General features: G+C 38.1%; 1 protein-coding gene across 4 annotated transcripts in view; it reads left to right on the top strand.

Moving 5' to 3' along the window:
- The first annotated feature begins 6,335 nt into the window (after positions 1-6,335).
- Positions 6,336-16,681, top strand: part of UBXN2B (UBX domain protein 2B) — a 38,193-nt gene continuing 27,847 nt past the window's right edge. For 2 of the 4 annotated variants that reach the window (XM_074319238.1, XM_019756955.2), the window contains exons 1-2: positions 6,336-6,669; positions 13,831-13,934. In XM_074319238.1, the coding sequence (XP_074175339.1) occupies positions 6,586-6,669; positions 13,831-13,934 (188 nt within the window). In that variant the 5' untranslated portion in view covers positions 6,336-6,585. The remainder of the gene's footprint in view (positions 6,670-13,830; positions 13,935-16,681) is intronic. The other 2 variants (XM_019756954.2, XM_019756953.2) reach the window with 2 other exon arrangements.

The following is a 16,681-nucleotide window of genomic DNA, read 5'->3' as shown; positions in this document are numbered from 1 at the left end:
TTTTTGTGTTTCTATAGAGTTGGGGCGTACTGAATACATTTTGCTTAAAAGGTTGGATCCTGGGCTGAGAACAAGCCTGGGGAAGTTAATTTACAACTTTATAAATATAGACAGCCAGAGAAAGAACTCCAGAAGTTCTCACATTTATGCAGCAAGGGAAAATGAGGCCCAGGACTATAGGGCCATCTCAAGGTTATAAAAAAGACACCAGGGCTCATGTGGCCCTTGGAGAGATGTATTTACATTCCAAAAGATTAGCGTGGGAGCCCAAGACTCTTTCCATCCCATCTACAGGAATCAAAGGTTTGTCTCCCTCCTTTCAGGCCTCTTTCTCCAGTGTATAAACAGAAAAAAATTCATTTTTTTTCTCCTTCCCTCATCTATTGCAAATCTAGCCACTTGTCAAACCAGGTGAAAGCACTGGAGAAAAAAAAAGAGATTTTGATTTGAGACATCTAGATGAAAGCAACAGTTGAAAAGACAGTTGAAAATGCAGGTCCAAAGTGATGGTAAGAAGTAAGTTTTGGAAAAATAGATTGGGGACTCCTAAATGTAGTTAATCCTCTATTCCGAAACTCCATCTTTGCAAATTCACCTGCTCAATAAAATGTATTTGCAACCCCAAATCGATACTCATGGGGCTTTTGTGGTCATTTGCGGACATGCACAGAAGCAAACAACTGAGTTGCCCAGTGAGCATGTTCCCAGCTGAGGACAAACAAGGAAACGTTCTGCTTTCTTGTTTCAGCTCTTCTACTACAAATGAATTCATGGTCTATTTATGTCATATTTTTTGCATTTTGTGCAGTTTTTTGGTGATTTTGCTGTGGAAAATGGCCCCAAGCATAATACAGAACTGCTATTTCTCAGTTCAAGTTCCTAAGTCCAAGAAGGCTGTGATGTGCCTTCTGGAGAAAATGTGTGTATTAGATAAGGTCCCCTCAGGCATGAGTTATGGTGCTGTTGGCTGCGAGTTCATATTAATGAATCCGCAACATGTATTAAATAAGATTCATTCAACACAAACAAGCATAAAACAAGGGTATATATCAATCAGTTGACAAAACTGTGCCCGAGACCTTGCAGAAAACTGACCCTGTATTTCTAGGAGCAATGGTTCTGTATCCACTAATTCAGTGTTCTCGACATCTTCATAGAACTTAACTACTGCAAATAATGAGAATTTTCTGTGTACAAATAGTATGCATAAGAGTGGATGATACTGAGTAGTGAAAGCATACACAGTGAGAAAATAGAGGGCTGAAGACAGATCTCTAGGGAACACCACTCCTTAGAGGGTAGACAGGAGATAAAATGTTAGGGGAGCTCAAAAGAAATGGTCAGGTAAGTAAGGAGAAAATGATGAGAATTACTTTCAGGAAATTACAGAAAGTGAACAGTTGTGAATGTCAGAAGCTGCAAAAAATCTCCCAGAAGACACATAGAGGAATAAAAGAAAAACATATACTTTAAAGTAAAATGGACCTGAATTTAAAATTTAGTTCTGCTACCTCATAGCTGGGTGATATGATCATGGAAATTCATCTTATTTCTCTGGTCCTCAATTTTTTCTTTTGTAGAATAGAGACAAATCCTAACTAGAAGGTTGTTATAGATTACGGAAAAGAACATACTCGTATGCAACCCATGAAAATAAGCAAATATATTCTGTAAATATTAAAAAGCCAAGATTAAACTGTTTAAAGGATGAACTAAGGCCATTGTGTCCTACAACAACCTCTGATCATGGCTTCAGTGACGTTCCTGCGTAAGTAAAATGATACAAGTGTGAGTTTCATTTAGGTTGGGCAGTTGAAATTGGATATGTATTAGTCTATGATGATAGGCCTTCATTTTATTATTTCTTTGTTGATATACCTTGTTCTTTCTGGACTTTCCATGAATGGAAAATGAGAAATAGTCCAACCTGGGTTTGAGTTATGATCCCGACTTCCTTCATTCGTCCACTCGTACTCATTAAAAAGTACATATTATGTTCCAAGTTCTATGTTAAGGCACTAGAGATAAAGATGTGACCAATGGCCTCCATGATATTACAGTCTAATGGAAGGAAAACAATAAGTATAACAAGTATTAATATTGTTTCCAGTTTAAGCGGCCCCAGAAACAATACATATTATATATTGAAGCAAGTGTAAGACAGAAATTCCTAGGAGATAGTTTATATAGAATAACTTCCATGATTCTTAAACCCCCAGGATTACTTTGAGAACATAAAATAGTTAGAGGATAAAGGGGGAGTGAGATACTTGTGATCCTATTTCTTTGGAGAACAATGGGAAAAGGCACTATATGAGGTCTGACAAATAAGTTCGCGAACTCATCCTAGAAAAAGTGTTACATACCTCATTGCTGAATATCACTAGGGTCACCTTCGAAGTACTCCCCTTGGGAAGCTATGCATGACACCAGTGCCTAGTCTACCCTTCAAAGCAATGTTGGAACTCTTTCTGAAATGGCCATCAGAGCTGTTGTCACATTACCCTTGATGTCTTGAATGTCATCAAAATGTCTTCCTTTCAATATTTCCTTTATTTTGGGGTAAAGAAAGAAGTCATTGGGGCCCAGATCAGGTGAGTAGGGAGTGTGTTCCAATACAGTTATTTGTTTACTGGCTACAACCTCCCTCAAAGACAGTGCCCTGTGAGCTGGTGCATTGTCATGATGCAAGAGCCATGAATTGTTGGCGAACAGTTCAGGTCGTCTAACTTTTTCATGCAGCCTGTTCAGCACTTGCAAATAGTAAGCTTGGTTAACTATTTGTCCAGTTGGTACAAATTCATAATGAATAATCCTCTGATATCAAGAAAGGTTAGCAACATTGTGGCAACAAGTTCACCGAACTTAATTGTCTGACCTCGTAGTTTTCATCACAAGCTAAGAGAGGGGGGCTTCAAAGGGACCACGTGACTATCGGTTGATATTTTTATTCATGTTAACAAGATATGAGTGAAACAACACAAACATCCGTGATAACTGAATGATACATGAGTAACTTCTTTCTTGAATTGGCTAATAATTTTCAAATATAGGAAGAATATGTCCTCCCCCCCCCCCTTTTTTTGCTATTCACAATATAACAGCTACAGGCATGGCATGCCTTTAAGTTTTAACTTCACTGTAGACATTTTCTCTAACACATTCTTAAATCTAGAGTAGCCAATCAACAAAACAATAGATCAAACTCTTATTTGTGATGTTTTCCAATTTCTGAGGTGTGAATACTCCCACCATGGTAAATTTCAAAACACCAACATGCTGTTACTGAATGCAGAGTTAGGAAGAGGTGTGCAGTAGCATATGGTATGTCCACCATTCAGATACAACAGATGTAAATAACTGCAAGAGCATAAGTAATAATAAAAGGTATTGCAATGATTAAGAAATGATTTTTGAGTATTTATTACACTTTTTCTAATGTGGTTTCATTGTAAGTTTATATAATTTTTAGCAGTGTTTAACAACTGCCTATAACATTTCTGAAAACTTAACAATAGGTTCTCAGGAATCAGTATAATCTACCCTCTGTACACCACTGACTTTAAGTACATTGAAAACATAACCTTTACTCTCCTTACTGTCACTCTCAAACCACTAAAATATGGATTTTCCTATTAAATTAGTTGTAACCTTTGGAGCAGCAAACTCCTCTTCCTTTAATCCAGTGGATAGTTTCCCGTCCTACACTTACTTGATTATCTGTGGGAAATTATACTTTTGGTCTCTTACTTGATACCGATTTGTCATTAGTTTTTCCAGTCTCTTCATCCTACCTCTGACTAATCCTTAAGTTTACTTTGAATGGTCTCCTTTCTTCATTGAATCCTTGAGTGTTGGTGTGTTTTAATATTTCCGTCCTCACATCTTCTTACATTTCACATTGTCTCTGGAAGCCTCATCTACTCTGCTGTCACTTGTATGCAATCAACACCAAATCTATATCTCCAAACCAAAATTCTCTCCTAGCCTCCTAATATCTAGACCCATATTTGCTATTGCTTCCTGATGTATTTTTACCCTAGTGTCCCACATAAATTTCAAATTCAAAATGGCCATAACAGTTGTTTCTTTCTTTTGAAGTTTACTTTGCCCCTTCAACTCAGTAATTTACAGGAAGCAGCATTAACCATATAATCTCACCAACACCCTGGATGTCATTCTTCATTCCTCCTTCCTTCATATATTCCCCATATATTCCAGCACCTACTGAGTCTGACCCTAATAGCTCCACCAACTATTGCTTCTCTCTATACTCACTGTCACTGACACAACTTGAATCCTAATTATCCTTCATTGTTGTAACAACCCTCTAATTTCCTAACTCTGGGTCATCCTACACAGGGATGCCTCTGTGATCTTTCTAAATCACAAATCCTTTAAGGGCTCCCAATTGCCTTAGATCAGTGGTCCTCACCCACTATTGTACAACAGAATCATCTGGGTAGGTTTTTTTCAACCAACTTTATAAATGTGTAATTTACATATAATAAAGTGCACCCACTTTAAGTAGATAGCTCAGGGTGTTTTGATAAATGTATATACCTGTATAACTCCCACCACAATCAAGATATAAAACATTTCCATCACATCAAAATGTTCCTATATGTCCTTTTTAAGTCAAACTCCCCAAGTTCATCCTTCCCCAAAGAGATAACCCCAAGCAACCATCAGCTTTCTGTCAGTAAGGATGAGTTTAGCCTGTTCTAGAATTTCATGTAAATTGAATCAGACAATATTTATTTAGTCTTTTACTCAAGATAATGTCGTTGACGTTCATCCATGGCATGTGAAGCAATAATTTATTCCCTTTTTACTCTTGATTAGTATTCCATTGTATGAATTTATCAAAATGTTTCTATTCACTTGCTAGTGGACTGCTTTCAGTTTGGGGCTATTATGACTAAAGCTTCTCTGAACATTCAGGTACAAATATTTTGTAAACACACGTTTTCATACCTCTTGGGTGAGAATTTAGAAATGGAAGTGCTGGGTCTCGTGATAACTGAATATTTAACTCCAGAAGAAACTGTCTATTTTTCACAGTGGCTGTACCGTTCTCCATTCCCACCAGCACTGTATCAAAGTTCCAGGCAGAGAGCCATAGCAAATACAGCTCGTCTTGCTTGTTTTCCTCTCAGGGATATCACAAACCTCTACTGCCTGTTATTCAATGCCTGAAAACAGTTGTTTCATATTTTTATCTAGTTTTCCAGTTGTTGAGAGTGGGATGGCAAGGCCAGTCCCAGTCACTGACAGAAGCAAAGTCCACTTGGGGAACTTCTTAAAAAACATGATGCTGAGTTCCACCCCGTAATAATTAAATCTGAGTTCCTGGTATGAGGAGGGCAGATGAGGCGGTCCTAATGTGCAGCAATATTTGAGAATCACTGGCCAAGAGAGTAATGTTTAATGTCTTCACTAAGGCAAGATCCTTCAAAATCTGTCCTAAGCCTACATCTCCAGTCTAAATCTTCCCATAACCATCTTGTCATTTCCCTTAAGCTTCAATCATGTAGTACTTTATGAACCTGAACATATTTCAAACCTATGCCTTTCCCTATGGTTCATGTTGGTCCAAAGTCTACTGGAAGTACTTATCCTTAAGATTCAGCCAAAATGTCATTGGCTCTGTGGGACATAAAGGAGAGCCAGGGATTTCTGGCGCAGAATGCTGTGTTAAAAAGAATACTGGGGATACAAACGCAAGATTTAGTATCTGGTACTGTCATTTACAACTGGGTGAAATTCAGCCATCATCTGGTTTCCTCGGGTATAACACAGTATTAACAATACTTACCTGGCAGAGGGGTATAAGAGATAACACACGGAATGCACCCAACATGGTGCACATAGGAGGCGCCAACAGAATATTCCCCTCCACACTCCATATTCCACGCAAAGCTCTATGGCAAATTGCATTCTACTATTTACATTTCTTTTTTCCCCACTAGATGGTGAACTTTATATTGAGCGGAACTACTTTTTACTTTTGCATCCAGGGGGCATAAAAGGGACTGGATAAGACAGGAGCTCAAATAAATTTCAGATGCATGAGGAGGGTCTTGTAGTTTCTAGTTGTGATTGCAAAGAGCATTTACGGTGTTCTTCATTCTCAACACCAACTCGTGCTTTGGGGTCGGCGTGCCACCCAGTCCTTGGTAAGGAAGACGAGGGAATTTGACCAAGACTAGAAAAGTACGTTTGCAATTTTGACCAGATAAACATCCAAAGGACGTTCTCGTTCTCGCCGTTGAGTTAAAAGAACTTGCAAGTCTATGCTGCCCTCTAGCGCGGCCTACAGCACCTTCAGGCGTGCAGCGCAGGAAACACCAGGCTCACGCGGAGGCGTCTCCGGGCAGAGACGCTCCGACCCAATTCCTTTAAGGGAAAAAGGGGGGTAGGACAGGTGGGCTGGTGCGGGAACTGGAGTCGCGAGCGCGCGGAGTCAGGAGATTGCGGGGCGCGCCAGGACTGTCCCCCCTCCTCCCCGCGCGGTTGCCAGGCAACCGACCCCGGAAATCCCGCGAGGTGCGTTGGCTGCAGGCGCCCGCACGCGGGTAAAAGATGGCGGAGGGCGGCGAAGCGGAGCCTGCGGAGCAGGAGCGGAGGTCATCTGGGCCGCGGCCCCCGAGCGCTCGGGATTTGCAGGTGAGGCGAGCGGCCGAGCGCGGGTCGTGGCGGAGGAGGGAAGGCGCGGGTCGGGGCGTGTCGGAGGCCGCCTCTGGCCCCCGCCGTGCCTTCCCCAGACCCAATTTGGGGACAGAACTGGTTTCCCGCGCCACAAGTCTCCCCAGGGCGGCGCAGCGTACAGTCGTGTTCGTGGAAACAACTGTCCGTTTCCTCTCCACCCCGTTTGCAACTTAAACAACTGCCCGTTTAGAAGGGCATTTTGTGGGGTCGGTTGAGCGGTTCACAGGTTGACACTTCCTTAAGGAGACTTGCTGGGGAAGAAAGCTGTGCTGTGCTGCGGGGAAATCAGCGGTCCCTTGATATAACAGGTGCACTGGTTTGATCTTTTTTGTCTTGGGTGCTGCTTGTCTTGAATACATATACTGGGGTTGCCAAAAAATTGTACACAAGTGGACACTCTGGTCAACATTGCTTAAGCAGTAGTTCACGGTAATCAGAAGTGTCTGGACACTGATGGTGACCGCTCTGAGCACCTCTTGTTATTGCAGAAGTCAAACGGGACTTGTATTCATTTTTTGCTACCGGTATATACTGAGGGTTACAATTTTAAGAAGTTTTTTCCTTTCTTAAAATGTGTATACATTTTTTTGGTACCCCCAGTATATACATATCTATATATGTATGTATGTATATGGTTCCTTTTTTATCAGGTTCCTTTTTCCTTAAAAGCGTTGAGCTAAAGTATTCCATCCTACGGCTGCACAGTCTAGTTGTAAAAGCTACAGTCTATAAAACAGTGCACAGGAGGAACGGGGAAAATAAAGCATTATAATATTATAAGATATCAACATTAGGTAGCTAAATAGGACTGCTCCAGATTTTGCTTTATCAGATGTTTAACACTACTTTGCTCAATTTAGGCTATGTTTTGGTCTCCTTATAAGGAGCTGTAATTAAAAATAAACAACACTGAATCCACAGCCTTGGTAAAAAAAAGTTGTATTACTTTTAGAGTCACACCTTTATTCTACTCTGAACATACATATTGACCACCTGCTATGTAGTGTACTGCTAAGCCCCGGGGAATGCAGAGATAAATAGGACATCAAATCCACCGTTGACACTGGTGCTGGACACTGTTGAAAGGGGTAGAAGTGTAAAAGGCATTTCTACCTATTTTTTGCAGAAATAAGATATGCATATATTTAATCTAATATTTTAAGATGGAGTGTGAATGAGTCCCCAAATAAGCAGTGGATATAATGAGGAATTTGGAGAATGGAGAGATCACTGTCAGGTTAGGAGTCGCACGAAATATAGAAGAGTTTCAATGCCCCTGGGTCAATTCTGTAGTAGTAAAGAGACTGAAGGACTGGGAAACTATCATCTACTTCGTCTTTTCTGTTGTAGACCACCATCGCTAAGTGGCAACAGGCAATGTTGGGGGAAAAATGGAGTATCTGGTCAGACCAACTTCAGTTTGCATCGTGGTCCTGCCACTTAGTAGTTGTGTGAATATAGGAGAAGTGTCTTAACCTCTCTCATCCTCATTGTCTTTATTTGTAAACTAGGGGTGATGTTAATGGTGTCAAGGATGAAATAAAGTAATGTCTATAGGTGCCTATGCACAAATACTCCCATACTATCCTGGCCCATACTTGCTTGGTAAATATCTGGTTTCTTTTCCCTTAAAAGAGAAAAGTACTGGTTAGTACTTTTAACTTACTGGTTAGTCCATTGTAATGCCATTAAAGTTAAAACTGTGTAACTTAATAATCTTTCTCTCATTTAAATCCATTTCTTTTTATGTGAACAATAGGACAGTTTGGTTAATGATCACCTGATACTTGACAAATTTACAGACAATCCAGTGGATTACTGTATTGTGCTGTGTGTAATGCGCACACACATTTTTGGCTCAAACTTTCAGGGGAAAATATTTTTCATTTGAATTTTTTAATTCAAATTTTTCTTTGTTTGCATTTAGGTACTTGTTTTTTGTATTATAAAGGAATTTAGCATTTATTTTTAATATAGTACAAAAAATTTTATGTAACAAGTAATTACAAAACACAAGAATATACTGGTGCCAGAAATTTTATGTACCAGTAACAAATGTATGATATTTACGCATCATAGAAGGCCAAGAACTCTTCGTTGTTGCAAGTTCATCATAAGTTCAACAAAACCGAGTATCGTATTCCACGGTATTATTTTGCATCTGGATATCGTTATTGATTTCTGGAGTTACACTTTTAACTCATAAGCATAAATAAAAAAATTAAAAACACTTGTATAGATACGGAATTAGTACTACCCAGGTATAATGCACATCCTTATTTTTCCGTCATAAATTTGGGCAAAAAAGTGGGCATTATACATGGCAAAATATGGTAATATATGATTAATGAATAGAGATATTCTGGTAGATGGCACTAATGAGAATGCCTTTGTTTCCACTGTCACTTAGAAGGTAGAGATTTTTTTTTCTGTCTATCTACTTTCTGGTAAGTACGTTAGTAACAGATTTTTTCATGCATGTGAATTGGTATGTCAAATACACTAAGTATTGCTAATCTTTCCTTTAGAATTTAATAAGAATGTGAAGAACTTGCAAAGAAACCTGAAAACAACAAGTGATGACATATGAAGAAATAGAGTATGTATCAAAGGTTTAAAAGAATTGATTAAAGTTCTTCTCCCTGACTGGTTTCTTGGATATTGATTATTTTTGGATTATTTTGTTATTGTTTAATCTAGCCATGCTTATTATAAGTTATGCAGTAATGCAGTTTTCAGTAGATACTTGTTACTTTTCTGACAGCTTGCTCTGAGAGTCTGTTAAGGTATTATAGAAGAAAAAGGGTGACGTATTACTAATTGGAACAGCAAAAGGACTAAGTACATATATCTTAGCTGCCACATAATGTAGGGTTTGTCAGCATCTAAATCAGGAGAGATTCCCCCATTTCTCAAAAGGGGAAAGATAGGTAGTTGTCTGCCAGAAAACCTCCCAGCTCTATGAGCCTCTGATTTTCAAACTGCAGAATTCTGTGAATATCAAACCAAGAGTAGATCTTAGGTCCCTTCATTCCCCCCAAATTGGGAAACATTCTATGGGAAAGTTTGGGATGGATTTGTTAGTGACAAAACTAACCCTGAAAGCCTCACTATTCATTATATTTCTGAATATTTTCAGAGACCTTTGTCTCTTCTTGTGCCCCTCAATCCATCCACACGCATGGTTTTAACAGTAGGTTAAGGTATTTAATCACCTTATGTACGCTTTTGTCCCACTTCCTCCAGAAAAAGATCCAAAGAAAAATATTTCTGTTCTAAATCCTGTATTTCCATATAGGTTGGAGTTGAGGGGGAATTGAGATTAACCTCAGTACTTATTAGGGTTACGATTGGGCTTTGAGTGGGACAAAGAGGGAGTTCTGTAAGTGAAAAAAGAAAAAGACTATCTGATACTATGTTAAAATTGCCACAAGCATTCTAATCCTGTTGGATATTAGTATTCGGTATGGTTGGTTGTCAATTTTAGTGTGCATCCCAGACAGCAGAAAGACTTGTTAAAGCACAGGTTGCTGGGCCCAACCCCAACCCCAGAGTTTTTACTTCACTAGATCTAGGGTGAGGCTTGAGCATCTGCATTTTTCAAGGGTCCCCAGGTGATGCTGATGTTGTTATTCTGTATAAAAAATCAGTATTGTACCTTCTGGCTGTTGTCACTCAATGTCTGAGAATTCCAGTACTTTTAATCTTTTGTTGTACACTTGATTTCCTCATTCTCAATTGCCTTACCTTCAGGTGTCTTTACATGTTCTTCACATTTCAGATTCTAGAGAAAAGATTATCAGTGCTTACATACATACTTTATTCTCTCTGTGTAATTTAAATATCTTCATAATCTAATTGTTTCACTTGTGGAACACTCCTGATAATTCATAATGCATCGTTACTTCATAATGTACATGTTTTTATCTCTTTATTTGACTTGAGATTTTGTTGTTTTTGTTCTATTGGTTTTGACCAGTATTTCAATTTATGTTGATCCGTTTAAATAATTATTTCCTTTGCTGATGTATCATTTGCTATGTCAAATAATGTAAATTAAATTTCTTTGTAATATCTACTAATGAATTAACTTATGCTATGTGATGCTACAGGGAGATCATGACTCGTTGCATTAATTCCCTGTAAATACCATTCATTTTCCTCTATATTAATGATGTACCGTTAATAACTAGAACCTTTCAGCTAGGTGGATTCCCTGCTCTAATACAATTTTCTCCATATTCCTATTATTTTAATACATTCCTACATCCCATTGATTCAAAGGGGATTGTTTGCTCTATTCATTTAATTCACAGAAGAGAATTATTTGATTGACCAGATTTATGCAAGCTTTCTTAAAACAAAAACCTAACAAGGTACAAAACTGTATAGCAAATATAATCTCAATTTTAAAGTCTATAACTTTATCTATATCTCTTTATGATTTATGTTGTGTTATGGTCTACATAATTCGACATGAATTTGTTGTATGCCTATTAAGTACTAAATTAGAAATAATTTTGAAAACCTGAAATATAGAAGGGGGATAAAATAGTAAGAAAAGTACACAAGTGATGACAATATAATATTTAATATAAACATCAATAATAGGATAGCATGTGCTATGAGGATTTAGAAAAATATCATTTAGCTAAGAAAATTAGGAAAGACTTCATGAAGGTTGCTGAAATGGGTCTTTGGAATACAGATAACATTTCCATTGATGGGAAAAGGAATAAACATAAAAGTAATTCATAGAGCCAGAAGAATATAATCAGCTCAGGAGGAAACCCGTAAAAGGAATACTGTTTTGAAGAGATTCCAAGGAGGTAAAATTTCTGAAACCTTTAGGTCCAAGTTGTCAGTCAGAGTCAATCTCTCTCTCCTTGAAGGGATAGGGTAGGAAAAGGCCATAGGACATATATAGATGACACTGCAGGAAAAAAAAATCGAGGGGAAAATGAAACACTGATATCATTATTAAACTGTTTAAAATAATACTGTATAGTGATGGAGCACTTGGTCTTGTGCTTCACACCCATTATGTATTCCATAAAACAGCCCTCTAAGGTAATTTTTTTAATAGACATTTAAAGATGAGAGAACTAAGTCTCAGGGAAGTTAAAAATTTTGCCCAGCATCACACAATGAGAGCCTAAGTTAGGGTTTAATTCATTTCTTTTAGCTTATAAAGCACTTTTATAACTAGGATGTCTAGCAGAATTACTGTTAGAAATATGAAAGTTGATGTGTATGGAGGTTGGGTGACGGTAAAACATGTAGGGAGGAAAAAGAAAGCCTTTCATTTTTGTTTTCTTGTGTGTATATTTTAAAAGTTGACTAATAGCATCTTCAAAGAATTAACTTTGCCCTAATTTCCTGTTCTTTTTTTCCTTACTGAGGAAAGAAGCCCTGGAGATAGTTTTCATATCTCTTGTGTTTCTGGAAGGAGCGATTTATCTGGGGTTTTTTATAGGTTTGGTCTTATGTTTTTTTCCCCAAAAAAAATGTTTCCCAAAGATTATGGCCATGCCAATTATAATTGAATAGGAAGGTTTTTGAATTGTTGTCCAAAGATATCAAAAGTGGAAACAAAATAACTTAATCGATACTGAAACATTTGGATAACTTTTTAAAATTCTAGTTTCAAGAGCTATGTTTTGTTTATTTCATTTCGAAGATTCCCAGCCGTATATCTATAATACATAACTTGTTAGTATTGCTCTCTAGAAGTTATACAAACCATAAATATGTAATTCACTGCCTTTTCTTTTTCAGTGGCTCAAAAACTATGAAATTTATATGTGTGGTAGACTTTTAAATAGAATAATTTTGGAATTTTTTTATGTGTTTGGATTTTGGAAACTTAAACCGCTAAATGAAGTAAATTTTGAGATCTGATAGGAGCAAGTTAACATTGGCGCGAAACATCTTCAAGTATTTTTTAAAAGGATTGTAGAATTGTGAGTTCAGCTTTGGAAATGATCTGTTAAAAAATACATCCAATCATTATTGTTAAATAATTATTTGAAAATAATAAAATACAGAGGCCGGCCCGGTGGCTCAGGTGGTTAGAGCTCCATGCTCCTAACTCCGAAGGCTGCTGGGTCGATTCCCACATGGGACAGTGGGCTCTCAACCACAGGGTTGCCAGTTTAATTCCTCGAGTCCCGCAAGGGATGGTGGGCTCTGCCCCCTGCAACTAAGATTGAACATGGCACCTTGAGCTGAGCTGCCGCTGAGCTCCTGGATGGCTCAGTTGGTTAGGGTGCAGGCTCTCAACCACAAGGTTGCCAATTTGATTCCTCGAGTCCCTCAAGGGATGGTGGGCAGTGCCCCCCTGCAACTAAGACTGAACATGGCACCTTCAGCTGAGCTGCTGCTGAGTTCCCAGATGGCTCGGTTGGAGCACGTCCTCTCAACCACAAGGTTGCCAGTTTGATTCCTTGAGTCCCGCAATGGATGGTGGGCTGCGCCCCCTGCAACTAGCAACTGCAACTGGACCTGGAGCTGAGCTTTGCCCTCCACAACTAAGACTGAAAGGACAACAACTTGACTTGGAAAAAAATCCTGGAAGTACACACTGTTCCCCAATAAAGTCCTATTCCCCTTCCCCAATAAAATCTTTAAAAATAATAATAATAATTAAATACAGTGGTACCTTGGTTTTCGAGTTCTGAAAACTGTTCTTGGTTACCATTCGAGTTCTGAAATGTTCGAAAACAGCCGACAGCTAAGCCTCAGGATCTTGCACTCAGTGGAAGCAACGTGACATGTTTGACTTCCAAGGCGTGTTCGAAAACAGAATCATTTACTTCCGGGTTTAATGCATTCGTAAACCGAAATGTTCGTCAACGGAGATGTTCGAAAACCGAGGTACTACTGTAATTACTGTAACTAATTCTAATATATGTCGCATTTGGTTAGTTTTATAAAATGAGAGGTGCAGTGGTTTTATTTTAGAAGGGCATCACCCTCTGAAGCAGAAGCCTTCGTTTTTCCTTAGAAACTTTTACTATGCAATTACAAATTAATATTCTCCTGATCATTTCTAGTTGTATGGAAGAGTTTGTTTTTGGTGTTATATTTTATAACAAGTACAAGTCTGTTGTTTTACAGTTGGCTTTAGCAGAATTGTATGAAGATGAAGTGAAATGCAAATCTTCCAAATCTGATAGGCCTAAAGCTGCAGTCTTTAAAAGCCCACGAACACCACCTCAGAGGTAAGTTTTGTTTTGTTTTTGTCTTGTTTTTAAAAATTGTGTCCCTTTTTGGTTCACTGATCCCAAATTATTATAAATGGCCTCAGAATTTTTTTTTAAATCTACAATTTCTTAAAATAAACATTATTTAGGTACTATTCCTAAACCTAATACTCAGAAAGTTAGAAGACAGTTGTGGAAACATTATCTTAAATACCTAATATTTTGGTAGATATTGTGGAATTATACTCATATATTGAATAGTATTTTTCTTTGTGTTTTTGGTGTGTTTTTTTAACTTGTCCTTTAAATGCCTTTTTTTAAATTTATTGGGGTGACAATTGTTAGTAAAATTACATAGATTTCAGGTGTACAATTCTGTATTAACATCATCTATAAATCCCATTGTGTGTTCACCACCAGAGTCAGTTCTCCTTCCATCACCATATATTCGATCCCCCTTACCCTCATCTCCCACCCCACCCCCCACCCGCCTTACGCTCTGGTAACCACTAAACTATTGTCTGTATCTATGAGTTTTTGTTTCTCTTGTTCTTTTGTTGTTTTCGGTTTATATACCACATATCAGTGAAATCATATGGTTCTCTGCTTTTTCTGTCTGACTTATTTCGCTTAGCATTATACTCTCAAGATCCATCCATGTTGTCACAAATGTTCCTATATCACCTTTTCTTACCGTCGAATAGTATTCCATTGTGTATATATACCACAAGTTCTTTATCCATTCATCTATCGAAGGACATTTTGGTTGTTTCCATGTCTTGGCCACCGTAAACAAAACTGCAGTGAACATCAGAGCACACGTGTCTTTATGTATAAATGTTTTCAGATTTTTTGGGTAGATACCCAGGAAAGGGATTGCTGGGTCACAAGGTAATTTTATTCGTAATTTTTTGAGGAACCTCCACACTGCCTTCCGTAGAGACTGCACCAGTCTGCATTCCCACCAAAAATGTATGAGGGTACCTTTTTCTCCACAGCCTCTCAAACACTGGTTACTATTTGTCTTGTTGATGATAGCCATTCTGACTGGGGTGAGGTGATATCTCATTGTGGTTTTGATTTGCATTTCTCTGATGATTAGTGATGTTGAGCATTTTTTCATATGTCTATTTGCCATTTGTATGGCCTCTTTGGAGAAATGTCTCTTCAGATCCTCTGCCCATTTTTCAATTGGGTTGTTTGTTTTTTTGTTGTTGAGTTTCAAGAGTTCCTTGTATATTTTGGATATTAGCCCCTTTTCGGAGGCACTGTTTGCAAAATCCTCTCCCATTCAATTGGTTGCCTCTTTATTTTGTCGATGGTTTCTTTTGCTGTGCAGAAGCTTTTAAGTTTCATATAGTCCCATTTGTTTATTTTAGCTTTTACTTCCCTTGCCTTTGGAGTCAAGTTCGTAAAATGCTCTTTGAACCCAAGGTCCAGAAGTTTAGTACCTATGTTTTCTTCTATGCAGTTTATTGTTTGAGGTCTTATGCTTAAGTCTTTGATCCACTTTGAATTAATTTTGGTACATGGTGACAAATAGCAGTCCAGTTTCATTCTTTAGCACGTGTCTATCCAGTTCTGCCAGCACCATTTATTGAAGAGGCTGTCTTTTCTCCGTTGTTTGTTTTTTGCTTCTTTGTCAAAAATTATCTGTCCATATTTATGTGGTTTTATTTCTGGGTTCTCATTCTATTTCATTGGTCTATGTGTCTGTTTTTCTGCCAATACCATGCTGTTTTGATTATTGTAGCCCTGTAGTACAAGCTAAAGTCAGGGAATGTGATACCTCCAGTATTGTTCTTTTTTCTTAAGATTGCTTTGGCTATTTGGGGTCTTTTGTGGTTCTAAACAAATCTGATGATTTTCTGTTCTATTTCTTTAAAAAATGTCATTGGAATTTTGATGGGGATTGCATTAAATCTGTGTATTGCTTTGGGTAATATGGCCGTTTTAACTATGTTGATTCTTCCAATCCGTGAGCATGGAATGTCTTTCCATTTCTTTGTGTCTTCTTCAATTTCTTTTAAAAATGTCTTATACTTTTCAGCATATAGGTCTTTCACATCCTTGGTTAAGTTTATTTCTAGATATTTTATTATTTTTGCTGCAATTGCAAAAGGAGTTGTTTTTTGTATTTCTTTTTCTAAGATTTCATTGTTAGTATATAGGAATGCAATGGACTTTTTTTGAGGGGGAAGGGGAACAGGACTTTATTGGGGTACAGTGTGTACTTCCAGGACTTTTTATTCCATGTCTAGTTGTTGTCCTTTCAATCTTAGTTGTGGAAGGTGCTGTTCAGCTTCAAGTTGTTGTCCTTTCAGTCTCAGTTGTGGAGGGCACAGCTCCGGGTCCAGTTGCCGTTGCTAGTTGCAGGGGGCGCTGCCCACCATCCCTTGTGGGATTCGGAGGAGTTGAACCGGCAACCTTGTGGTTGAGAGCCCACTGGCCCATGTGGGAATCCTTTATTTTGTTTATGAGACGTATCACATTGATGGATTTGCAGATGTTGAACCATCCTTGTGCCCCAGGGATGAACCCCACTTGGTCATGATGAATAATCTTTTTAATGCATTGTTGTATTCGATTTGCTGGAATTTTTTTTAGGATTTTTGCATCTGTATTCATCAAAGATATTGGTCTGTAGTTTTCTTTTTTTGTGCTGTCCTTACCAGGTTTTGGTATCAGGGTAATGTTGGCCTCATAAAATGAGTTAGGGAGTACTGTCTCTTCTTCAATTTTTTGGAAGAGTTTGAGCAGGATTG

The sequence above is a fragment of the Rhinolophus sinicus genome, linkage group LG14, assembly GCF_036562045.2.
Source record: "Rhinolophus sinicus isolate RSC01 linkage group LG14, ASM3656204v1, whole genome shotgun sequence".
Taxonomy (NCBI): Eukaryota; Metazoa; Chordata; class Mammalia; order Chiroptera; family Rhinolophidae; genus Rhinolophus; species Rhinolophus sinicus.
This window is presented reverse-complemented; position numbering and strand designations above follow the sequence as displayed.